Below are 26,720 nucleotides of genomic sequence, written 5' to 3' on the forward strand. Positions count from 1 at the left end.
TGAGTAAGTTATTCCTGAACCTGCAACCCACTTCATTGGGCTATACCGGCTAGCGTAGAGCCCAGGGACCCTCCGGTCTCGTCTCCCCAGTGCTGGGATCGCAGCCCATCCTGCTGCAGCCAACGCTTTTCATGTGGTTGCTGAGGCTCACGCTTAGTTCCCCTGCCTGCGGGGCGAGCACTTTACCACGTGAGCCATCCCGCAGCCCCAGTATTTGCTCTTTTAAGATTGACACAGAGAAGTTAGATTTTACACAAGTTCTTTATGTGCTAAATATTGTTGGTACAAGGTGATACACAAGCACAAGGCCTGGAAGTGGAAGAGGGGCTATAGGAAAGAAGAGGCCAGCGGGAGCTGAGAGGGAAGGGGTAATGGAGGGTAAATGTCATCAAAAGCCTTGGTATACATACCATTTTACATATACAAAATGAGAAGTATGTTCAGTGCTAGTTCAGAAATTGTTGGAAATCCTGTCCTAATCCCAAGCTAAAATTTATTGCATGATCTTTTAAATTCAGGTTTATTTATTATTTTATATGTATGAATGTGTTGCCTGTATGTATGTATGTATGTATGTATGTACACCATGTGTGTACCTGATGCCATTGAAGGTCAGAAGAAGTCTTCAGATCCCTTGGGACTAGAGTTACAGACAGTTGTGAGCCATTATGCATTATGTGGGTACTGGGAATTGAACCCAGGTCTCTGCAAGAAAAGTGCTCTTAACCACTGAGCCATCTTCCAGCCCTAGTGCATGACTTTAGGAAACTCAAATCATCAACTCTGATGGTTTATATTGTTAACTGACAGGACCTAAAATCACCCCACACATAAATCTCTGGGCAGGTCTGTTAGAGACAGACTATCTAGATCAAGTTAACTGAAGTGAGGAGCCCCACCCTAAATCTGGTTGCACCATTCTCCAGGGCTGTGGTCCTGGATTGCAAAAAAAAAAAGGACTCAGTAAACTGAGCACCAACATTTCTCTCCGAGTGTTCTTGTGGACGCAGGGTGACCAGCCGCACACCCCTGCAACCATCTCAATCCCTTTCTCTCAAGGTGCTTTTGTTAGGGTAGTTTCTATTTTGCCACAGCAATAGGACAGGTAGCTAATACAGCCACTCAAACAACATTTCAAATCTTTTCCCAACTCTTCTTTGACTGCTGTATAGTTTCCGTCTTTCTTTTTACATGTTAAACATTTATTTTATTTTTACTTATGCATATGTGTGGGTGTTGTGTGTGCTGGTGTCAGCAGAGGCCAGAAGCTGATATCAGAACCCCTGGAGCTGGAGTTACAGATGCTCATGAGCCACCCAGCGTGGGTGCTGGGAACTGAACTCTAGTCAACTTGAGTCCTCTGCATGGGCAGAAAGTGCATTTAACCACTGAGCCATCTCTCCAGCCTCATCGAACCGCAGTTTTTTAAACCAAACATTCTAACATAATCCAGAGATTTACACACTTGATTCTTCTGTGTGGAGGAATGATAGTAGGAAAACACAAAGTCCTTGTGTTCTGTAGTTAAACCATTAATTCTGTAAGAGCAGAAGGCTTTGCATGTGCAGTAAAAACACTATAATTCATTACGTGTGATTCAGTGTTTGTTGGCATTGTGTGGCATGATGGCATGTGTAATGCTGAGTGTGTCTGTTACATGTTCAGAACTAGGGCTACAATTGGTGTGGTGGCTCATCCCTGTGATCAGTCCTAACACTCAGGAGTCAGGGGCAGGAAGATCTCTATGAGTTCAAGCCCAGCTTAGTCTACACAGCACAGTTCAGACCAGCCAGGACTACATAGTGAGACCCCTGTCTCACAAGACAGAACAGAACTGGGGCTGCAGACCAGGACTGCGGTGAAGTCACATGATACGACACAGGTAAGCACCGCCAGAGACCCTGGCTTCATGGAGCGCATTCAGAAACCTTTTTACAGTTGCCAAGAGTTTCACAACGCCTGTGTTTGGTTATGTAATCCAGTACGGACTTGTGACCCACAGTTTAGGAAGCTGTGTGCTTGATATTATCAAAAAACAGAGACAATGGGGGGAAGTAAAGGAAAAATTAAAGCACTAACAGGAAAGGGCTATGCTTCTGAAATCTCATCAGAATCAGAGGCAACCTTCTGCTGCCCAGACGGGTAAGGACCAGTCCACGGGGACTGCACTGGGAACAAAGGTTTCTCAAGGACCCTGGTAATTGGGTGAGATTGATAACTACAACAGAAGCCACGACATTAATAATAAAGGGATCAGTGACACAAACAAATATATTTACAAGTCACTGACTCAAGTTGAGGTCTGCGAAGACCCAGATGTATCACCGCTTTCAAATTTATTTATGGATCCATGTCCTAATGTGATAAACAGTTGGCTTGTAAACTAAAGCTACTGAAAACTACCACATAGAACTCCGGCTGTTTTTCCTCGTATTCACTATGTGAGAGATGTCAGCAAGGCCACTGGTCCAGGACAACTCCTTACTCATCTGATGAATGGATGAGTGTGTCAAAGGAGGAGCAGCCTACAGCTAACTCTTAATAAACAACAGCTCAGTCCCCTGTGGACAAACTTGGTGAGAACACCAAAGTTCTACCACAGGGCCAGCAATGTCCCTCTTTAAGACCAATGTGGCCACACTGTGCAGGCAAGTGCTACCCAAGGCTCAAGAAGGGAAATTGAACCCCTAGACTTTCAGTTGAGCCCACAATGAACTCCGAGAGGAGCCTCTGAGACCTCATCGCCGCCCACCCTGCCTGAAAGCCCCAAGGAGCATAGAAAGACTGTCTTCCCTTTCTCCCCCCCCCTTCCTGTCTTAGCTGTGGTCACTATTGCTGTGATGAAACACCATGACCAAAAGCAAATTGCGGGGGTGAGGGTGTGTTGCAGGGGTATTATTTCTCTCACAGTTCCATATCATCAAAAGCAGTGAGGGAAGGAACTCATGCAGGACAGGAACCTGGAGGCAGGAGCTGATGCAGAGGCCATGGAGGGGTGCTGCCTACTGGCCTGCTCCTCACAGCTTGCTCAGCCTGCTTTCTTATAGAACCCAGGACCACCTGCCCAGGGCTGGCACAACCCACAATGGGCTGATTAGACACTGATTAAGAAAATGCCCTAGAGCTGGATCTTTTGGCAGTGGGGGGGGGCTGGGGGGGGAGGGTTTCAAGACAGGGTTTCTCTGTGTAACAGCCTTGGCTGTTGTGGAACTCTCTTTGCAGACCAAGCTGGCCTCGAACTCACAGAGATCCACCTGCTTCTGCCTCCCGAGTGCTGGGATTAAAGGTCTGTACCATCATGCCCTGCTAGAGCCGGATCTTATGGAGGCATTTTCCCAGTTGAGGTTCCCTCCTTTCAGATGACTCTAGCTTGTGTCAAGTTGACACAAAACTAGCCAGGATACCCTTCCTTCAGACAGACCCTCCATCTGTCTCTCCATGGGCTCTATTCCTTGTTTTTTTGTCTGTGTGGCACTGACCGAAACAAGTTATAGAAAGACACACTTATTTTGGGTCTCTGTCCAACAGACCTGGAAGAGCAGTTCGGATGATGTCAACAGCAACATGTGTTATAGACTGTGCACATGGCAACTGCCCAGACAGCAGAGAGAGGACAATTCCAGAGCTTACTGGCTTTCTCCTTTTCCTTTTCGTTTCATCTGGAGGCTGCCCATCAGATAATGAAACCACATCTGGGATGGGTCTTTTCCTCTCGGTTAGCCCTCCGGATATGCCCCCATAGACTAACTACAATGAGCCTCAGTGTCTCAGGTGCCTGTGAATGCAATCAAATTGACAATGAACCATCATTGCGACCAAAAAGCACCTGGGAGGAAGGGCTTATTTGGCTTCCACTTTCACACCAGCCCACCTTTGAGGAAGTCAGAGCAAGAACTCAAAGCAGGCGCCCGGAGGCAGGAACTAACACAGAAACAACAGAGGAACACTGCTTGTTGGCTCTCCCCTAGGCTCTGCTCAGCCACCATTCCATGTGATGGGCAAAGAAACTCTGTTTTATGCCAAGCATCAACTTGGTGCCCACAAGCTGCTTGTCTCTGACTCCAGTTCCTGGAAGATAAGTCCCTAGCAACCCTGACTCAGTGACCCCCACCCAAAAATGTACAGCCGTGACATTCTATCTACTTGTTATGACTAACTGCATTTTTTGCTTCTGTGACTTGCTTATGCAGACACCCGAAGATGTTTTGAAGTTGCCTTACCCTCTTAATTTAGCAGAACAGACCAGTTTTTGCTTCCTTGCTTGCATAGATATTGAAGGTTTTCTTGTGGTTTTCACCTTTAAGAAAAATCCTTCCCTGGCTGGGCGGTGGTGGCGAACACCTTTGATCCCAGCACTCGGGAGGCAGAGGCAGGCGGATCTCTGTGAGTTCAAGGCCAGCCTGGTCTATAAAGCAAGATCCAGGACAGGCACCAAAACTACACTGAGAAACCCTGTCTTGAAAAACAAAACAAAATAAAACAAAACAAAATAATAATAATAAATAAATAAATAGAAGAAAACTCCTTTCCCATCGATACCCCTCCTTCATGACAATCTCAACAAATTTGGCTCAGAGATTGTTTGTCCTGGTGGCAGCTAATCAGTAAATCTTTTAATTATAATTTGATTGAATTTATGGTCTTTTCCCAGGGATCACAAACTCCATAACACCTAGACATCCTATACCTCCCCTGATCACTTGGGCAGGAATGACACCCCCCCCCCAGTGGGCTGAACCCTCCTACACCAACAATTAACCAAGAAAATGCCTCAAAGACTTGCCTACAGAGCAATCTGATGAAGGCATTTTCTCAGTTGAGATTTCCCTCTACCCAGATGACCCTAGTTTACGTCAAGTTTACAAAAAAAAAAGCTAACCATCACAGCAACCATGGCACAGATACTCCACCTTCCTCCAGACAGGCTCTATCCTCCTGCTCTAACTAGCACCTTTCCCCCATATTCCTTCAGGTAATTCTCTTGGGATCCCATAGGACTCTACAGCATCCACTCTCGTCCCTCGACATCATTGGTGAAACCACTGTGGCTGTATCTTCCCTGTATTCACAAATTGTGTAACTCAAACAGGAGCTGGTCATTGCTAATGGTGACAGCAGTAACCCTGTGGACTCATAACTCTGGGTATGTATTCAGCATGGGTCAGGCTTTGCTCTAAGCTCTATGCACCTATTACCTCACCTAATCTTCATTCACCCTATGAAGCCAGCAGTATTTTCACACTCATTTTACAAACTCTCTTCTGGGGGGCGGGGGGTTCAAGACAGGGTTTCTCTGTGTAGTTTTGGTGCCTGTCCTGGATCTCACTCTATAGCCCAGGCTGGCCTTGAACTCACAAAGATCCGCCTAGCTCTGCCTCTCAAGTGCTGGGATTAAAGGCATGCGCCACCGCCACCTGGCTCATTTTACAAACTCTTAACTTCAGAAATCATCCTTCTTAGGATGTGGCCTTCAGGCTCTGCTCCTGAAAATATAAGATGCTATATATTCAAAGATATTTATTATAGTGTCACTTCTAATGTACAAATGTTGGAAATAACTAGTCAGGTGCAATACTGTGGGCCTGGAGTTCTAGCTACTCCAGAGACTCAGCTAGGGAGTGTTTGAGCCCAAGAGTTCAAGGTCAGCCTGGGCCACTGACTTAGACACTGTCTCAAAAGAAGAAAGAAAAAAGATATATGGACAAATGGTATCGAGTGCCTTCCCTTGGGTACACATGCATGCATGCATAGAAATGCAAGGATGTATGGAAGTTATGCTATGTGTGGAGTTTAAAGCTAGGGTGAGTTCTGCTGTGCACCCCAAAACAAAATGCTGGGGCTTCAGTGTCTTTCTTTTCTTTTCTTTTCTTTCTTTCTTTCTTTTTTTTTTTTTTTTTTTTTTTTTTTTTTTTTTTTTTTTTTGGTTTTTCGAGACAGGGTTTCTCTGTGTAGCTTTGCACCTTTCCTGGGACTCACTTTGTAGCCCAGGCTGGCCTCGAACTCACAGAGATCCACCTGGCTCTGCCTCCCGAGTGCTGGGATTAAAGGCGTGCGCCACCACCGCCCGGCCTTTCTTTTCTTTCTTTCTTTCCTTCCTTCCTTCCTTTCTTTCTTTCTTTCTTACTTTCTCTCTGTCTCTGTCTCTCTGTCTCTGCCTCTGCCTCTCTGTCTCTGTCTCTGTCTCTCTGTCTCTCTGTCTCTGTCTCTCTCTGTCTCTCTGTCTCTGTCTCTGTCTCTCTTTCTTTTTTTTTTTTTTTTTTTTTTTTTTCAAGACAGGAATTTCTCTGTCCCTGGCTGTCCTGGAACTCGCTTTGAATGCGAAGATCTATCTGCCTGGGCTTCAGTTTTCAGACTCTGTTAGTGTCTGTGACTGCTGCCCTCCGACCAGCAGAGGGCACCGTCCTCCCATCCCAACTTTTCCGTCTAGCAGAAGCGCTCGTCCAGAAGTTCCGCCCCCGGCGGAAGTCGTGCCGCTGGGCATCCCGGAAGTTAGCCGTATCTGCAGGCATGGGTGCTGCGGGCCGGGGTGGAGCGCACCGGCGCATGGCGCGTCCGAAACGTAACGGCGGCTGCCGTGGTCCGGGCGGCGGGGAGGGGGCCCTGAAGCGGCTGCGGCTGGCCGTGGAGGACTTCGTGCGAGCTACCTCCGAGAGCGAGACCCGCGAGGGCCGCGAGGGCCAGGGCGCCGTGGCGCGCTCCCGGCCCAGCGGGCGAAAGAGCCGCAAGGAGCTTCGTAAGGAGAAGCGACACCTGAGGAAAGCGCGGCGCCTGCAGAGGACGGTGGGCTCCGGGTCCGGGGACCAAGAGGCTAGTGTCGGCCTTACCGGAGGCCGGGAGGCTCCGCCGCCCTCCGAGACGCGACCGACCCCAGCCTCGGCCACAGCGCACCCCGCCAAGGCCAAGGCTTCCTCCGCTAACACTAAGGCCACGGCGACCCAGGCTAAGGCTAAGACTTCCTCTCCCAGGGCCACGGCGATCTCAACTAAGACCAAGGCTCAAAGTGCCCCTGGAAAACCCGCCACCGCCACCGCCGCCGCCCGGAAACGGGCTCTTCTAGCGGCCAACGAGGAGGAGGACCGAGAGATCCGAAAGCTGGAGCGATGCCTCGGCCTGAACAAGCGCAAGAAGAAGGGCGACGGCAGCTCGGTGCCGCTCAGCTTCGCGCGCGACGGGCTGGATTACATTCTGGGGGCCCTGGAATGTGGGAGAGGCGGCGGCCTGTACGAAAGCAGCGAGGAGGAGGAGGAGGAAGAAAAGGCGGAGGCTGGACAGACACTCTTGGAGAGTGACCTAGAGGACAGTTCCGAGGCAAGTGAGGAGGACTCGGACTCGCAAGCGGAACAGGAGGATGTAAACTCGCAAAGGGAGAGAGCAGCAGAAGTTGAGACGCTAAAGAGTAAAGGGAATAAGAGAGTCCGTTTTGCAGAGGCGGTAGAAAAGAGCGAAAGTTCTTCGGAAGATGACGCAGAACATCAGGTATGACACCAACAACCTTTGGGCTGTCATTCCAAAGGGGGTGAGGGAGAGGGGCAGGGTACAGAACAGTACCGGCGGTGACACACAGTGGCAGCCACGGCCTGCTGAAGGGAAGGCCGACCCAGGCCATTGCAGGCATTCACTCAGTAGAACTTCGCTTGGTCAAACAACCGTGGCCTGTAATGATAGCTGCTCCGAATCCTCATGAGGTTAGGATTTAGAGTAAATAACGTGGAAGAATACTAAATTTGTCCACTCTAAATTTGCAATTTTATTCCTATCTTCAAGGAAAGTCACTGTATTGAAAGTGGTGAAAAATACATCCCGCCTCGGTTGAGGGGCGAGGAGACAGTGGATGCCCGCAAGAAAGAAGAGCTGGAAAGGCTGAAGAAGCAGGTTAAAGGCCTAATTAACAGGTAACCTGACAGAATTATTATTATTTAACTATAGAAACCATCTAAAGAGCAAACAGCAGGGCTAGGACTAGACAGTGTTCTGGATCCTTGTTCTTGGTGTGAGATAACTGGACCTAACCTTGAAGAGGTAGGATGCTCAGCTTTTGGTATTGCCCTTTCCACGTTTGAAGACCTCTCACCGGTTGTTCTTAGAAGCAAGAAGGAACAGGGAGGGCAGGGTTCTGTGTTATCCCAGGAATGACCCAGATGAAGTCACCTCTCCCTGCAAAAGTGAATCCATCTGGTGGTGAACAGGGTCTCAGCTACCATTTGTTTTTTTTGTTTTTTTATTCTTCATTTTAAGAATAAGACATCAGAAGGTTCAATGGAAGCCACGTGGGTGGGAATTTGTCACCTTTCCCTGTTGGCTGTCTTGATTTAACAGATGAATCGGAGTCACTTGTCTAAAGAAAGCCCTTCTCCACTTCTTCATGTCCCTCACTCAGCCTCATTCAGGTCTCTCTTCCAAGCCCTCTAAAGATGACCACTGTCCTAGCCTCTAGCCCCTCGTCTAAGTTTGTCAGTTTCAAATATATGTTGTCCTTTGTTGCTTAACTTATTATTATATAATTTATAATATAACTAATTATTATAGATCACTGGGAGTTGCAAAGACTGTAGGGAGGTCCTTAGAGGAATCACTCCCAGCCTCTCCTACAGTTAGAGAGAGAGAGGGAGGGAGTTAGGAGGGAGGGAGAGAAGGAGGGAGAGGAGAGGAGAGACTGGGGGTGTGGCTAAGTCAGGAGAGTCCCCATCTAACATGCACAAAGCCTGAAGCCCTAGCTCACCAAACCACATAAACCAAGCATGGTGGTACATGCCTGTAATGCTGTAATCACAGGACTCTGTGGGTACATGGAGGAGGATCAGAAGTTCAAGATCACCCTTGGATATGTAGGAAGTTTGAGACCAGTTTTGGACACATGAGACCCTGTCTCAAATGAAACTGACACACAGTTTTTTCAGGTCTCATCCTTTTTACAAGAGAGAGGTTGAGACTGATTCTGTGCAGTTTTGTCAAATGAAGATTTGGGTGACTGCCACCAATATCAAGATGCATGGCTGTTCTATCACTGAAGACTCTCGTGCCAGCCTTTGTCAAGCTTCCTCTTCCCTCCTCTGTGCTTTTTATTTCTTTTTCATTAAAACTCATGCTGTTTCCATAACATCCTGTAATTCCACCATTACCTGTTGTTTTGACAGCAGGTTCATTATTAAGCACAGGTACACAGTGTATATAGGAAACAGAATGTATCAGTAACACTTTGCTCACACTCCACTGCAGGTTGAGTGAGCCAAACATGGCATCTATAAGTGGGCAGCTGGAGGAGCTGTACATGGCCCACAGTAGGAAGCACATGACCGACACCCTGACCTCTGCCCTCATGGATGCCTGTGTCACCGCCTCAGCTATGCCCAGCAGACTGATGATGGAGCATGTCCTCTTAGTCAGCATCCTTCACCACACGGTTGGAATAGAGGTACCGCTGTGCCCTTTCTCCATACACTGACGGTGTCGTGTGGAATAGTGTTCTAGCACGGAGTCGGGGAGTTTGAGAAGTTAAGGCATTGGGAAGCTCAGGGCAGAGGAGAGAGGGCCTAACTACCTCAAAAGCCCTGCTGTGCAAGATCTGCATTGACGGTCTCAGGAACTGTGCTTCTGTAGTGCGTCCCCCCACCCCAAGGGCTATGCTTATTTTCATGTGTGAATGCCTGAGTCCATTTTCTTGCCATTACAAAGTGTAATGGACGCCCTGGACAGCTTTCCTGGTGCCCCATAATCACAGTAATTGACGCTGTTCTATGGCTGTTGTGGTGCCTCCCCCATCCTGTACCACACTGGGACAGTTTAGCAGACTTAATCAAAGTGATTTGAGTGCAGACAGCATTTCAGTGAGTTATTTTAAAAGTCATAGATACGACCACCACAGAACCTCAGGAATTTACTTGATTCGAAAACCTGAAATTATTGGTCCTACTTCCCATTTAAACCTTTGCTAATAGCATGAAGGACAATGAGATGACTTGTTCAAGGGGAAGTCATTAGAGTACTTTAGCTAATGGCATCCACTAAAGCTTGTGCCAGATAGGCTGCGTTCTCAGGATGCTGGTTCCCATTAAACTGCACTGAGAAAAACCTCCCAGGCACTCATGGAAGAAAAAGAATGTTACAGCTGTTCTCAGCTACTGTGTGCCTTTTTCAATCACTTAACATTCAGGCCTTTGCAGATTTATGCTAAAATTCACATACCAGAATCAGTGTTGGCAACATGAGTTTTTTTTTCCTATCTCTAAGTTATACTAGTATGTTTAATTTTAAACACTAATATTAACACTAATAGAATTTAAATTTTAGCCTGTTACATAATTGCACCTATTTGTGTGCTGAAAACATACTTGAATTAGTGTCTCAGTGTTTCTTGCTCTCGGAAGCATCTGACTCTGTTAACATTTTCCAAGATGGTGGTGCTACTAGGAGAGGGTGTGCTTGGGTTTCTCTCCAGGGAATCAAGCCTCAGGCCTTTAGTTTGGGCCTCCAGAAATCAATATTGCCAGTCTTTCTAGCTTCATGGTTTTGCAGTCTAGCAATCCTGTGTGTACTTGCCCATTACACTCTGGGCTGAATGTGGATCATCTGCCCTTGTACGTCTACATGTCTTATCTTATGTGAATTTTAGCATAAATATGCACAGGTCCAACTGACAATAAAACAGATTTTGACTAGCAGACCACAACCTGCTCACCCCTGCCTAGTTCCTGGAGATCCAGACCAAATGCTGGGGCTCACAGCCAGTGATGCCTACCCTGCCAGTCTCTCCTCAGTCACTCTCATGAGCAGCCCTTTCTTTCCCGTCTGTCACAGCTGCCTTACTCATCTCCCAGCTGGGTATCCTGCAGGAGGAAGTAGTCACAAGATGATGCTACCAGCAGGAGTGACTGCCATTTCTACCTTCAGGTTTCACTGCCTTTGTTCAGATCCACCACAGGTTGATCTGGCCGCCTTCTTCCCCAGCATACACTTAGGAATTGTAAATCAAATGTTCTAGAACAGCAAAAGGACACACCATAGTGACCTTGCCCAGCTTCATCAGGCATCAGGTGGGAAGCAAGCTCCTTTATGCGGAGCCATTTTGCCGTCACTTTTTTTAAAGAAAATTTTTTTAAACATTTATTTATTTATTATGTATACAATGTTCTGCCCACACGTGTCCTTCCTTGCAGGCCAGAAGAGCGCACCAGATCCCATTACAGATGGTTGTGAGCCACCATGTGGGTGCTGGGAATTGAACCCAGGTCCTCTGGAAGAGAGGTCAGTGCTCTTAACCACTGAGCTATCTCTCCAGCCAGCCCTAAAGAAATTTTTCTAGGGAGCCACAATGACATCTGGCTAAAACCCACTTTGTTGTTGATTCTAAAGAAATGGGAGTATTTTTACAGAAAAGGTTTGTATGCTGAGGCAGGCGCTCAGTACTGTGTTGATTATTAGAATCTTCTCATCAGTATGTGAAGCCTGAGTTCCTGGAATCTGCATTCTTGGTTACCAGCTCCCTGCTGGAACCCTTACCCCACCTGCACTCATGTTGTGCTTTACAGGTGTTTGTGCAGTTTGACAGGCAGGTCCCAGGATGACATGATGACATTTCTTCATCTCCTTCAGGTTGGTGCTTGCTTCCTTGAGGCCGTGGTGAAGAAGTTTGATGATGTCTATAAAGATGGAGGTGAGGGGAAAGAACTGGACAACCTGTTTACCATGATTGCCCATTTGTACAACTTCCACGTGGTACAGTCTCTCCTCATCTTTGACATTTTGAAGAAGCTTGTTGGAACTTTTACGGAAAAAGACATTGAGCTGATCCTGCTGATGCTGAAAAATGTGGGCTTTGCATTGAGAAAAGATGATGCCTTGTCACTTAAGGAGCTGATCACAGAAGCCCAGGCCAAGGCCAGTGGGGCAGGCAGCAAGTTTCAGGACCAGAACAGGGTAGGAGTGCCACTCGCCCTGCTGAGTACCCGTGAAGCACATAGAGTGACGGCATCAATGAGTGGCTGGCTGGACGCTCGTTCGCACCCTAATGCTCTTGTTCTCTTCTGCCTTTCCTAGCACTGTCCTTTGTCTTTAGTCTGCAAACTGACCTTGGTTTTGAGGGGTTTGTTTTTGTTTCCTTGCATTTTTGAGATAAAGTCTCACTATGTAGCCCAGGCTGGCCTCAAGCTCATGATCCTCCTCTGAGTGCTGGGGTTACAGGTATGTACCACCATATGATGCCTGAACCTTGTTTCTTCATTAAGAACCCATACATATTTTATGATTATAACGGATTTGTTTGCCCTCTCAGAAGCTGTTTCCCAGACCTCGGTGTCAGCCTGGGTCGGATGTGTGGCACTGTGTCTGAGCAGCAGAGACTTAGTCTTGCCAGCCAATTTCCTCTGTAACATGGGCTCACAGCGCCCACCCCATCTGAGGGCTTAGGACAGTACCCGAGAAACCCCCAGGAAGGAAGGAGACTGTGACCTGTCAAATAGCACCAGTGTGGGAACCTGGGGGGTTGACCAGAGGAGAGGGGAGGGCCAGGAGCCAGGTTTTTTTTTTTTTTCTTGGGTGGAGGAAGATCTGAGCAGAGAGTTATTGGCAGATGGTCTTCTTTGGGGGCCACTTTGACCCCACTGTAGAAAAGATGGGAGGTGGCCAGAGCGGGAATCTGGAAACAAAAGTAGCGTGTGTGAGTGTGGTGGCAGTGGATGCGGCCTTGGTGGTCAGAAGTAAGTGACTTGGAGGAGCAGGAACATGGGATGGGAATTCGGGGTCATCCTGAAGGATATACAGGAAGAGATCCGAGAAGATTATTCCCTTCTGGATATTCAACTTGGCATCTAGATAAGTCTTGAAGAAGGATTTGCCAGAAAGGATTCTGAGTCACCCTCATACTAGGGCTAGGATTGTGGGAGTGGAGGAGAGAAGTCCTCTGGATAGTGAACCTTGTCTGTTTTAAAATACTCTGCTAAATGAGGTGTTAAAGGTATCACAGACCACCTCCAGGCTATCGGGGTTCTCATCAGTGGGGACCATGTGCTTCAGCCAAGATATGTCTTGCCCATGGCATCTCCAGTAACTGTTAAATGATGAGTTTGGTTACCTCTCCTTTAAGGTGCGGTTCATGTTGGAGACAATGCTGGCTCTGAAAAACAATGACATGCGTAAAATCCCTGGCTATGATCCGGAGCCTATAGAGAGACTAAGGAAGTTACAGAGGACTCTGGTGAGTGACACCCTATTCTGGTTTGTCCTGAGTCGCCATGCCATCATGGACCCATTGTGACTGTGGTCACACTATGTGCAGCTCAAGTCTTAGAAACTATGTATCTGTAGTGAGACCGTGGAACCTCCATGCACAGGAGTCATCAAGTTGGTCGGATGCCCAGTATGAGTCTGCCAAGGTGCTAAGCTAAGGCTGTATGATAGGATCCTCTGTTGATACTCAGAAGGCCAGGCCCCACCTGGGACCTGGAAGCTCCTGCCGTACAGTGTGAAATGGTTACCAAGGTTGTTCTTGTCTTTAGTCACATAGTCATTGTTGTAGAGCCCAGGTCACACACATGTGGATAAGGAACCCATAGACTTCACAAACAGCGCGAGAGTTGATGGCTCTTTCTGGCCTTTTTCCAAACAGGCTAACTGTTCCAGTTGTCCATGATTCATTGCCATAATCCTACGCCCACACTGCCGTTTTCAAACAAAGCATGACAGAAGTGCGGAGTGTGAGCCAGCCGAAGCACTTCATGACGCCTTTTCTTTTCCTCAGGTACGCAATGCTGGCTCAGGTTCTGAGACTCAGCTTCGAATCTCCTGGGATGGCATCTTAAACGCAGAGCAGACTGGTCGCTGGTGGATTGTGGGGTCTGCGTGGAGTGGGACCCCCATGATCAACAACAGTCATCAAACACCCTTACAGAAGCCACTTGCAGGAACGGTATGAGGACCCCAGTTGGCTGCCTGGCCTGCTCTGTCAGTAGTCTGCTCTGCCTCCACCAGCTCCCGTTATTCCCGAGTGTTCTTGGGGTGTACCGCACAGGCTTGTCAGGAGGCTTCATAGAAGTGGCTCCTGTCAACATAGGATTCAGTCCGTTTCTCTGCTGCTTAAGAATTTTTAAAAGTTCCAAAACCTGCTGGGTGGTGGTGGCAGAGCCTGGTGGATCTCTGTGAGTTCAAGAACAGCCTGGTCTATAGAGTGAGTTCCAGGGCAGCCAGGGCTACACAGTGAAACCTGTTTCAAAAAACCAAAAATGAACAAAAAAGTTCAAAAACCCAATTCAAACAAAATCTAGAAATGGAGTGCAGTGAGAAAAGGGTGAAAATGAAACTCATTTGAGGAGCTGTTGTTGGAACTCGGGCACATGCTGTTCCGGGAGGCGTATGTTCCATCTCCTACTGTGGATTCAGGTTGTGACTCCAATTTCCTTTTTGACTTTCTTCCTGGGGACTATGGTCTCACTTACTAATTCTGGCTCCCAGGCACTGGCAGCTGCTTGTATCTGAACTTGATCTTTATTTGATGCACAAATCTGACCCACAGAGCAGATCCACCTCCTGAGAAGGCTCCCACTGAGCTTTTCTCCCTGTAGGAGTTGCCTAAGAATACAGACATGGCATTTACGTGCATACATGTACATATGGTTTACAGTCACATTGTGCTCAAATGTGTATGTTACGCTTCAGAAATTCAAGTTCAGAAACATGCTATGCTAAGGAACAGTGTCCTGTTTCTAAGGAGACTGCTTGCATCTGGATGATGGGAGGGTCTGGACACTGTTCTCTTTCTTTCAGGTTAGCTCCAAGATGCTGGAGCTTGCAAGGAAGCAGAGAATGAACACTGATGTCAGGAGGAACATATTCTGCACTATAATGACAAGTGAGGACTTCTTGGATGCTTTTGAAAAGCTGCTGAAGTAAGTATTGCTGTGAACATTTTGGTCTGTTATTTAATAGACGTAACGAAGTACGTTAATCTAGCTTTTAACTTCGGGGTAATTTGATCCACTTTTCCATTACTTTCCTCTCACCTGGGTTTCTGGGTCCCATGTGAACCTCATAAGACATTGATCCCTACTAGTATGCCCTTGGTAAGTAGCATATGTGTCATGAGGTGAGAGCTTGGCTGGCAGTGTTGGTAACCAGCCACCTGATAGTCTGTCAGGGCTGTTGATTGTTGGGATTGTTGTCTCTTTCTGACTTAATTAGTTGTAAATTTTACAAAGTGTCTAACCATTTGGATCTTAAATCCTTCCTTTATCTGCTTCAAACTTAGAAATAAGTGCAAGTTTGATAACTGGTTTCTGAACTGGGCCTTGTTGATATGGAAACCTTGAGCTTGCTCATGTTTCTGAGCTGTTTCCTGAATGTCAGTAGCACTGAGTCTCCCTGTCAGTGTCTGTCTCTGAGGACTTTGTTAAAGGAAGATTATCCTGTCCAGTCAAACTTTGTATCACTGTGACAGAGAAAATCAACCAGAAGGAGGAAGAGTTATTTGGACCTATAGTTTTAGTCCAGTCACTTGGCCCTGTTGCTCTGGTAGTGGTGGGATAATACATCATTGCAGAAATGTGTGGTAGAAGAGACCTGCTTATTTCATGGAAGCTGGCAAGCAGAAAGAAGACTAGCTTCCCTGTATCCCCTTGAAGGGCATGTCCCCAGTGACCTGACTTCCCTTCCACTTGGCCTCCTCAAGGTTTCTTCACCTCCAGTAGCACCATGGGCTAGGGACCGAGCCCTCAACACATGACCTTTGGGAAATGTTCCAGTTCTGACTAATGTCCTTGATGTCAAAATGGATTTCTTTCACCATTCTTATGGCTTAGTTAGTGTTAACTTGACAGGGCCTAGAGTCACCTGAAAAGAATCTCAGTAGAGTAATTGTGCATATTAAGGGACTGTCTTAACTGATGCAAGACTCGGCCACTGTGGGCAGCATCATCCCAATCAAATAAGAACTAGCCTAGCATGAGTGAGCCAGAGGGTAAGCCAGTAAACAGCATTCCTCTGTGCTTCCTGCCCTGACTTGGCTCAGTGGTAGATTGCGACCTGAAAGTGTCAGTCAGATAAACCCTTTCCTCCTCGCGTCCCTCTTCACCACAGTGTTTTTATCAGGAAAACATAAGGAGACTGGGACGTCCTAGTTAATTTCAGTGTTTTCAAACCTTTAACATTGCTGGGCATGGTGGTGCAACCTGTCCTAGCACTTGCCAGGCTGAAGCTGGAGAATCTTACTTCCCGGGTCAGCTAGGATACAAAAGAAAATGCATCTCAGACTTAACAGTGACTCCCTGCCCGCCCCACTTTTATTCATGAACATCATTAGCCAGGCCAGGATCGTCAGTCAACTGTGTGAGGCCCTTGACCCCAGCATTGCAGCACTGCAGAATTTTTTTTGTCATTGTCTGTTCTTGTAGCCATGGAACCCCATGGGAGGTGCAGCACAGCTGAAATGAAACTGGCTCTTTGGGGCCCACGCCCACCTTGAACGGCTCCTGTGTGTGCTGGGGAAAGTGTGGGTAACGTGGCAGAAGAGTTGCTGTTTGTTTCCTAAGTCACAGAGCATCTGCCTTTGTCTACAGCTACTGGATTCAGAGGAGAGTCGGCTGGGGCTAGGGACATGGCTCAGTGCTAGAGGGTTTGCTTGGCGTGAACAGGGCTGTGGGTTCAACTCCTGATGACCTCCAAAAGAAAAAAGACAATCGGTTGTGTTTAATCACCAAAAACTCAAGGCTGTGTGTTCTTCCACTCATGGGTAGACTGGCTGTGGGTCCTCTAGGTGCACAGTTCCTTGTCAGTCAGCTTGCAGAAGACTAAGCAGCGAGGCCCACACCAGCACGGGTGCTTCTAAAATAGTCTTACCCTGGACAAGGAGCTAGACTTGGACAGCTACTTCCGGGCTGTTGACGCAGCAGAAGTAGAGGCACACAAAACATGTCTGTGTTGTCCTATGTTTCAGGAGAGTGCCCTGCTGCAAAGGAAGGAAGGGGGCGTAGGGGCTGTAGAACTTCCATGATCCCACTGTGGTGGTTACTGCCTGGCCCTATAGGCCTAGCCACACTCACAGGATTGTACACGGGAAAGAATGCATTTTGATGTGAGTTTTACCTGGGGGAAGGGTGTTTTGGGGGTTTGAGACAGGTCTCCCTGTGTAGGTCAAGCTGGTATTGAGCTCACAAGTCTCCCACCTCAGTTTCCTGAGTATTAGGTTATTGCTGCGCAGCACCACAGCTGTCACATTAAGTCAGAAAAGTCAGAAAGTGTCGAGTACGGTGGCGCACGCCTTTAATCCCAACACTCAGGAGGCTGAGGCAGATGGATCTCGGAGTTCAAGGCCAGCTTGGTCTACAAAGCAAGTCCCAGGACAACCGGGGCTACACAGAGAAACCCTGTCTTGAAACAAAACAAAAAAAAGTCAGAAATTAAGTGTCTGGTGAGATGGTTCAGCATTTAAGAGCACTTGCTACTACTCTTCCACAGAACCCAGGTTTGATTACTAGCACCCACGTGGCAGCTCACAAACACTATCTGTACTCCAGTACAGTAGGGCCTCAGATGCCTGCTTTTAGTCCCCATGGGCAGTAGACATACAGGTGATGCACAGACATGCATGCAAGCAAAACACCCATACACATAAAAATAAACATTTCAAAACATAGCCGGGCGGTGGTGGCGCACGCCTTTAATCCCAGCACTCGGGAGGCAGAGCCAGGCGGATCTCTGTGAGTTCGAGGCCAGCCTGGGCTACCAAGTGAGTCCCAGGAAAGGCACAAAGCTACACAGAGAAACCCTGTCTCGAAAAACAAAAACAAAAAAAAAAAAAAAAAAAAATTTCAAAACATAATTTAAAAAACCAAAAAGTAAAGTCATTACCTTAACCACACCCAGCTTCATGGCATCACAGGAGAGTCGTCTGTATTGTCTTCAAGAACCAGTCCTTGGCTTTGTAGCTCTACACTACAACTCTACAACTTGGAGTTGTATTGTGCCTCACACATTTCGCCACGTTATTAGGAAAACTGAGACCCATAGAAGCTAGGAACAAGACTGTGGCCCAATATATGACTTCAACGCCGTCTTTAACAACTCATTTTCCACTGGACCCCTCAGCCAGAGAGGGGCTGATTTTGCCATAAACATTGAAATTAGATTACATTCTTAGTCTGACTGTTTGTCTGCAGACTTGGGCTGAAGGACCAGCAGGAGAGAGAGATTGTTCACATCCTCATGGATTGCTGCCTGCAGGAAAAAACCTACAACCCTTTCTACGCTTTCCTGGCTAGCAAGTTCTGCAGCTATGAAAGGAGATTCCAGGTAACTTAGAAGACCACCAGAACATCTAGATGGCTCATTACAGGAGTTCCATGTCCCATCATTGATCTTGTCCATGCTAGGCAGCCAGGCCTTCCTGCATTGGAGAGAAGATGGAACTTACATCCCAAGGCAGCTTGTCTGTCACAGCTGGAAGGATTGTGACCAGGCTTCCTGGACACCTCTATAGTGTTTCAGGGTACTGGTCTCTAATAACTGGTTATTGCTACCAACCTTTCTTGAAAGCCGTTGATGAGTAGGACAAAACTACAACCAAAGGGACATCTATGATGGTGTCAGGAAGGGACAGGGAAGTTGCTCTTAGTCCTGACTTGGGTTGTTGACGAGGACTAAGAAATAGAGTACCTTTAGCGTATGTTCTTCATGAATTGTTCCACTGGTTTGCCGCATTTTAACTTTTTTCTTCTTTACTATTGACTAGATGACTTTCCAGTTCAGCATATGGGACAAATTTCGGGACTTAGAAAATTTGCCAGCCACTAAGTTCTCAAATCTGGTTCATCTGGTAGCACACTTGTTGAAGACAAAATCACTTCCACTTTCTATCCTAAAGGTTTGTATAATGCAAGAAATTAGTAAAATCCTTTTATTTGGTGTATTTTAAAAATTGCATTTTTTGAACTTCTGAATTGTTTTTTGATTTTTTGAGACAGGGTTTCTCTGTGTAGCCCTATCTGTCCTGGAACTCACTCTGTAGACCAGGCTGGCCTCAAACTCAGAGATCCTCCTGCCTTTGTCTCCCCAATGCTGGGATTAAAATAGGTGAGTGCTGCCACCACCATCACCACCTCTAGCTATGAAAATGTTTTCATTATCATAGCCATCATAGAAAATATCTAGTCAATACATAATGTAAATTGACTTAGAGAATTAGTGTCTGGTTACAGGGTTTGCATTGTTTTGCTTTACATTACTTTGTGTGTGTTTATGTGCATGAGCTTGAGTGTGCTGAGGTCAGAAGGCAGCTTTCAGAAGTTGGTTCTCTCTTTCCACCACATGGATTCTGAGAATCAACTCAGGTCATTGGGCTTGTCAACCAGTGACTTGAGCTGCTGAGCCATCTCTTCAGCCCAGGTTCTTTGATAGTCAAGTCCTAGTTATACAATGCTGCACTGGTCATAGCTCAGCTGGGAGCATAAAGTGAAGTAGGCCTTTGTCTTCAGGGTTATTACTACTGCTGTGATAAACACAGTGACCAGAAGCAGCTTGGGGAGGAAGAGGTTTAGTTCACTTACACTTCCAGGTAACAGTCCACCACTGAGGGAAGTCAGGACGGGAACCTGGGGCAGGAGCTGATGCAGAGGTCCTGGAGGACCCACAATGGGTGGGTCCTCCTGAATCAATCTCTACAGCTCATTTTATGGAGATATTTTCTTAACTGAGGCTCCTTCCTCTCAGATGACCCTAGCTTATGTCAACTTGACATAAAACTAGCTAGGACAGACTTTCTTCCTTTTAAATATATAGTTGTGGATCTTCACTGCAAAATACCGTAAGGCTGTAAGTTCCCCACCTAAAGCGCCAGTACGGAAGACAGTAAAGCCTAGCACAGTAGCTGGGATTCAGCGTGGGCTGCCAGTATCCTAAGAAATCCAGAAGGAGGTAAAGAGCAGAGACAAGTCAGGGTGCTGAGTTCAGTGTCCTGTGGCATTACTGGTCTGCAGGGCAGCCTCCTGTGTCCTGTGTGCATTTGTCCTTCCTGCCTTTTATCCAAGTGTCTGCTGGTAATTCCTTGTGACTGTGAGAAGTGGGCAGGAGCCAATTGTGGGGGGTAGGGCTGTATTAGTCAGGGTTCTCTAAAATAACAACATATGGAATAAATCTCTTGATACATATATAGAAAGGAGATTTATTAGAACAACTTACAGTCTGCAGTCCAGCTAATCCAACAATGGTTGGCTGTGAGCATAAAATCCAAGAATCTAATAGTCGCTGAGTCCATGACATTGGATGCCTCAGCTGGTCTACAGTACACACTGGAATCCTGAAGAAGTAGGCTCCAATGCTAGTGAAGGAATGGACTTGCTAGCAAGGCAGGGCAAGCAGGCAAAGAGCAAAAGCTTCCTTCTTCCATGTCCTATATGGCTTCCAGCAGAAGGCATGGCCCAGATTAAAGATGTCTTCCCATCTCAAGCTCTGGATTAGAAGTGGATCTTCCTTTTTCTTTTCTTTTCTTTTTTTTTTTTTTTTTTTTTTTTTTGTTTGTTTGTTTGTTTTTCGAGACAAGGTTTTCTCTGTGTAGCTTTGTGCCTTTCCTGGAACTCACTTGATAGCCTAGGCTGGCCTCAAACTCACAGACATCCTCCTGGCTCTGCCTCGAGTGCTGGGATTAAAGGCGTGCGCCACCACCGCCTGGCTGGATCTTCCTATTTCAAATTAAGCAGAAAATCCCTCACAAGTAGAGTTTTAGTTCTAAAACTAAGTTGACAACCAAGAACAGCCAGCACAGAGCTCCAGACACCCCCCTGACCCTGTTCCTAGTCTCTTGTCTGTGCCCTTGGCTCTTCTCAGGGGAGCCACTCTAACACGCGTTCCTTGTTCTTAGGCATGCCTTTGTGCTGTCCTGTGCCTGTGTCTGAGCAGAGTGTGTGGGCATAGCTCAAGCCTCTCTAGGCAGAACCTTGTTACCAGACCCTGTACCTGGGCAGCTGTTCTTTGTTTTTGTTTTTGTTTTTGTTTTTTTAAGAGTATGGGCAATTTTATTAACATTTTAAAGAGGAAAAACTACTACAGGCAAGCTGTAAAACCTCAGCAGCTGCCTAGAAGAGAGAAGGAAAGTGACCATGCCATTTAAGCTGGCCTGGAGGTCAGTCACAAAACAAAATAGGCTGCTGTGGGATGAGATTGGATGCTTTAGAGAAAGAATAAAGAAGCCCAAGATTTTGGGAGGAAAAGCCCAAAGTGTTAAGAAACATGTTTGGAAGAGATGTGAAGCTCTATTTGAATTCAACTTGAGTTTGTGTTTTCTCCATGTTCATGTCTGTGGTTCTCTACGTAGTGATTTCTGCATGGAAGTCCATGGTGTACATATAGTTTGCTTATCCCACTGCTAAAATTGAGTGAGATGCTTTTCTGGGAAACACATACCTGTATGTGTGCTAATTGGCCTCTCCTCTAACCTACACTCTCTGTGTAGGGTTGTCACTCAAGAGTGGCTACTTCAGAGGACAGGGGCAGTACCTGTTTGCCCTCACTAAGTAAACCTCAGGTTTGGAGTGTATATCCCTGTAGCTATGATTGCCGTTGCCCTGTGGCTCTCAGCCTAGGAGCCAGCCCACCCTACCAGCAGTATTCTGTGTGCATGCCAGCAGTTGCTGTTGCAGTGAGCAAGAAGGGTCCCAAATCATGGCAACACTGAATCAGCAGGATGATGTTTTCCTATCTCCTGACCCTTAGGTAGTTGAATTCAGTGAATTGGATAAACCCAGAGTCCACTTCCTCCGGAGAGTATTGACTGAGCTGTTGATGGAAACAGAAGAAGACGACCTGGGTTTAATTTTCTCAAGGTACGTGCCCAGTATTTCCTGATAAGACATGGGAAAAGAGCAGATTGTCATTTGAGCAAGCACGGAGGTTATTCCTGTTTCACTGCTGTTAGTTTATAAAGCCAGGGTTGTGCCTAGTGCATGATTTTAGACCTAATTCTAAGCTCTAATATCTATGCAGTGGATTGAAGAATTGCAAGACTTGCCTAATAGAGAGCAGTGGTTTGTAACAGTACATGTGTTAAGCTGTTCTTTGGGTTTCTTTTCATTTTCTTCTTATGAGGCCTCTGTGCTAAGCTTATGCTTCTACCACTGAGCCTCATCCCTAGCCCTCAAGAAGATCTTAAGTGAAAGCTGGACATCTTGGTTCATACCTGTAATCCCAGAATTTAAGAAGCTGAGGGAGAAGAACTGCTATAAACTCAAGGCAACCTGGTGAATTTGAGGCCAGACTAGGATACAGAGTAAGGCCCTGTCTCAGAAAAAAAAAGAAAGAAAAAAAGAATTTTTATTTTGCTTTTTGGATTTGTTTGTTTGTTCATTTTATTTTGTTTTTGAGACAGGATCCCACTAGATATCCCTGGCTGGCCTAGAGCTTGCCATGAAGACCAAACTGACCTCGATCTCACAGGTCCACACCTGCCTCTGCCTCACCAGTGCTGGGATTAAAGACATGCACCACCACACCCAGTAAAAAGAGGTTCTTTTGTGTGTGTGTGGGGGGGGGGTTCGAAACAGGGTTTCTCTGTGTAGTTTTTGGTGCCTGTCCTGGATCTCACTCTGTAGACCAGGCTGGCCTTAAACTCACAGAGCTCCATCTGGCTCTGCCTCCCAAGTGCTGGGATTAAAGGCGTGCACCATCACTACCCAGCCAAAAAGAGGTTCTTAACAAAGAATCCTACTTTAGAAGATACTGGGTACAACCAGTTATGGCAGTATCTGCCAGTAGTCCTAGCACCTCGGAGACTGAGGCAGGAGAGTTCCAAATTTGAAGCCACCCTAGGCTGCTTTGTCCCTAAAAAAAAAAAAAGAAGAAGCCAGGTAAAGTGACACTCTTATGGTCACAGCTTTTCTAGAGGCTGAGCAAAGGAGGATCCAGTCCAGCTTAAACAGCATAGCAAGGTTCTGCTAAAAATTGATTTCCTTAAATAAGGGCCAGTGTGGGAGTGTCTCAATAGCAGAGCTATTCAGATGATGGGTCTGATCCCATCATTCAAAAAACAAATGTCTAAAAGTAGATTGTGCCTTGCCGCTCGAGCTAGCAGGCACTGAGATCTGGAAGAGCAGCTCCTCCCTGACCCGTGTCTCCAATTCCCTTTCAGAGTTTCTGACAACCCGAAGCTGGGAATGTTGCAAGAAGGCCTGAAGCTCTTCATCAGCCACTTCTTACTGAAGCACACACAGACTCTCCAGAATGCTGAGGAAGCCAGTCTGCTGAGAGAGAGGGCAGGCCTGGCATCCAAGTCTTTACAGGGCAAAGCCATCCTGAGGATGTAGCCAAAAGATAGGGAGCATTTGACCAAGAGGTGTCACTTGTGAATTCAAAGGCCTGTCCTGCCTCTCTAAGAGCAGGGGAGTTATGCCATGGTCTGTCATGGTTTAAATACTATAGTTTCAGATTTTTTTGAACCCAGGGTTGTACTGTGTATTTCAAATGTATATGTATGTATATAATAGATGAAAGGGGAAGGGGAGAGAAGATGGGGCATTAAGCCATGAGGAGAGGGGGAGATCATAAATTGATGGCTTTTTTAATCTTTTGAAACGCTTGTTAAAAGTTCAGAAACTGAGCCTAGCATGGTGGGCATGCCTCCAATCCCAGACTCGTCAAGCACAAGCAGGCAGATCTGTGAGTTTGAGGCCAGCTTGGTCTATATAATGAGTTCCAGGACAGCCAGAGCAAATCTGATTCTTCCCATTCATTAATCCCACCTTGGGGACTATTTGATAAGGCTATTTCAGATAGATACTGGGTACTTGGTGAGAACAGAGAGAGAGATGAACATGACTGTAAGTGATTATGGTGGGTAAGGAATTAGCATGGGCTCACTGCTCGCTGGGGTGCTACAGTCTGAGGAAGAAGGAATGGCCTTGGATGCATACTTCTGTGAATGCATAAATACTCTTTATTTTTCAGCCTTAAAGTTTGCTTCTCTTTCAAGTGCTGTAGACTTGACTAACCCTGACCTTCAGGGTTGAAAAGCAACTAAATAGAAGTAAAAAAGGTCCTAAATCAGAGCCCTTCTGCCCAGCAGTGTCCCATGTAGAGTGCACATTCCCGGGAGGTAGGCACAGACCAGGGATGCTGCTCCTATATAAGTCATCTCTTCTGTTTGAGTTTGAACAGCATGTCCCTGTAGTGGTGTGTTTGAGTTGACCATGTATAGTCAGGAGGTCTGTAGCAGGAATCTTAAAAGTTCTTATTAATAAAATCAAACCTGAGGCCAGTTATTGGGGTCAATGCTGGTAGATCAGAGAGACAGAACAAACCACAGCTAACCTCACCTGGTCAACTTCTCAGCTGGTCTTGTTTCCTCAGACTGGAAGCTTCTGTGTCCTCATCCCAATGGCTCTCAGCTGAACTGCTGCTGGAAAGCCTGAAGCTTAACCAGCCACATGCTTAACCAGGCAAATGCTTAACCAGCCAAATGCCTCTAGTTTCTGGTCCTCACACCTTATATATCTTTCTGCTTTCTACCACCACTCTCTGGGATTAAAGGCTGGCTTTCTGGGATTAAAGGTGTGTGTCACCATGCTTGGCTTTTTCCAATGTGGCCTTGAACTCACAGAGATCCAGAGGGATTTCTATCTCTGGAATGCTAGGATTAAAGGTGTGTGCTATCACTGCCTAACTAGTGGCTTTTCTGTTCTCTGACCCCAGATAAGTTTATTAAGGTACACGATATTTTGGGGAACACAGTATCACCACAGAGGTCTCTGTGCACGCCCCTGAGGATTGAGCCCTGAGGTGAACCAGTAATGTCTGCTGCTGTTCTTGTTGCTATGACAAACACCTGGCAAGAAGAGCGAGGGGAAGGGTTGCCTGGGGGTTGTACTGTGTAGGCGCAGTCTGTCCTTAGAGGGTCGTGCAGCAAGAGCTCAGGGCAGCAGGCCCCATCACATCTGCGGTCAGGAAGCAGAGAGATGGACACAGGTGCTCAGCTCACTTTCTCCTTTTTATTAAGTCCAAGGTCCTGGGCCATGGGAAGGTGCCGCCATGTTCAAGTTGGAGCTGCACCTAAATTAGCCCGATCAGGAAACTCCCTTTCAGCCACTCCCAGAGCTTTGCCTCCTGGGGATTCTGGGTCCTGGCAAGTGGACAGTGTGTATAGAGTTGGGGGCTGAGAGTAAAGCTCCGTGGGAGAGCGCTTGCTTGAGCCCTGGCTCACTCCTCAGCTTACACAGAAAAGAAAAGTCTATTTTCTATGTTTTCTAAATGTTATCTGTGTGTGAGTGTGTGGACAAGTGTGTGAGTGCCTTTGGAGGCCGAAAAAAGGGTCCCTGGAGCTGGAGTCCCGGGTAGTTGTGAGCTGCCAGTGTAGGTCCTGGGAGTCAGACTCAGGTCCTCTTAGAATAGCAAGCACTCAGCCACTAAGCCAGATCTCCAGCCCCAAATATGACTTCTTTGCTATTGCTGGGGGTTTTTGTTGTTTGAGACAGAGTATCTCCATGTAACCCTAGCTGTCCTGGGACTCAATATGTAAAATAGGCTAGCCTCTAACTCACAACTGCCACCCCTTTCCCTCCCCAAGTGATAGAATTAAAGGTGTGTATCACCATACCAAGCCTCCAGATATGTACTTTTAAAAAGTGTTATACCTATATTTGAAAAGTACTGCAAGGTGCTAAGACAGCAATTCTCTCTCACTCTCTCTCTCTCTGTCTTTTCCCTCTGTGGTGTGTGTGTGTGTGTGTGTGTGTGTGTGTGTGTGTGTGTGTAGTTTTCACAATAAAGGTTAAGAATTAATACATAAACTAGGTGTGGTGGCACACACCTTTAATCCCAGCACTTGGGATGCAGAGGCAGGGAGACCATTGAGTTCAAAGCCAGCCTCATCTACAGAGCCAGTTCCAGGATGCCAAGACTACATAAAGAAACCTTGTCTCAAACAACAAACATATGTATAGAATCACTTTTTAAAATTACAGAGTTTCATCTATAAAATAAAGATGTAAACTTTATTTAAAAATAGACCTTTTAAGCTGTTTTCTGTAGTACATTACCACTGAGTTCTGAGATTGGCTTGAGTCCAACAGGAGAGAGATGGCTTCCGCAATCTCAGAAACTGCTGATACAGGATTATGTGAGATTCTTCATACCTGATTCATCATCAGACTCTTCCCTTTATCATGCAACTTTTCCTGGGTGGGGGGAAAAGTTAGATTCAAGATGGCCATGGTCATATCCAAATGGAGAAAACAGCTGCACATTACAGGGTTAGCCTTCTTGAACGGACAGTGTCTGAGGTGATTTTTCCATTTCTTCTGTGTTTATTCTTACTCTGCTATAATAAACAGCACCCTTTCCTCCACTTGATATCACTATGGACTCCTAGATCCCCACTGTTACTCAGTGTAAGGCAAAGAACTGTGGCCTGTTTTATGTGTACAGTGTTTTGCTTAATGTATTGTTGTAAGTTGCCAATTTTCATCCCATCCATACAGTACAAGGACTCCCTTTTATCCACACCCTTCTGTCACTTGTTACGTTCTATTTTAGCAGTAACCATACTGACCGGTGTGAGGCGATGTCTCAATATGGTTTTGATTTGCATTCGCCTTGTAATTAGTGATAAGCAGCCTTCCCATAGTCCTGTTGGCCATTTTATATCTACTTTGGAGAAAAACTTATTCAGATCCTTTGTCCGGGTTTGTTTGTTTAATCAAGTTTTGAGGTTCTTTGTTTTTTCTGTTTAGTTGTATGAGTTCCTTATGTATTTTGCG

The 26,720-nt window shown here is 46.5% G+C and overlaps 1 protein-coding gene across 1 annotated transcript; it reads left to right on the plus strand.

Annotated features, from left to right (window-relative positions):
• The first annotated feature begins 6,477 nt into the window (after positions 1–6,477).
• On the plus strand, positions 6,478–24,227 carry Nom1 (nucleolar protein with MIF4G domain 1). The gene is made up of 11 exons (XM_028864190.2): positions 6,478–7,476; positions 7,765–7,892; positions 9,217–9,412; positions 11,590–11,913; positions 13,079–13,189; positions 13,733–13,900; positions 14,755–14,876; positions 18,141–18,273; positions 18,713–18,844; positions 21,688–21,797; positions 23,099–24,227. Exons 1-11 carry the CDS (start codon positions 6,508–6,510, stop codon positions 23,271–23,273), a joined length of 2,568 nt encoding a protein of 855 aa, XP_028720023.1. The 5' UTR covers positions 6,478–6,507; the 3' UTR covers positions 23,274–24,227.
• Positions 24,228–26,720: the final 2,493 nt, after the last annotated feature.

This window comes from Peromyscus leucopus, chromosome 3, assembly GCF_004664715.2.
Source record: "Peromyscus leucopus breed LL Stock chromosome 3, UCI_PerLeu_2.1, whole genome shotgun sequence".
NCBI classification, from domain to species: domain Eukaryota; kingdom Metazoa; phylum Chordata; class Mammalia; order Rodentia; family Cricetidae; genus Peromyscus; species Peromyscus leucopus.

Coding starts and splice junctions, on each gene's coding strand:
- Nom1 (XM_028864190.2), top strand. CDS start 6,508: ATGGGTGCTGCGGGCCGGGGTGGAGCGCACCGGCGCATGGCGCGTCCG. Junction 9,413..11,589: donor ACCACACGGTTGGAATAGAG/GTACCGCTGTGC, acceptor CATCTCCTTCAG/GTTGGTGCTTGCTTCCTTGA. Junction 13,901..14,754: donor AGAAGCCACTTGCAGGAACG/GTATGAGGACCC, acceptor TCTTTCTTTCAG/GTTAGCTCCAAGATGCTGGA.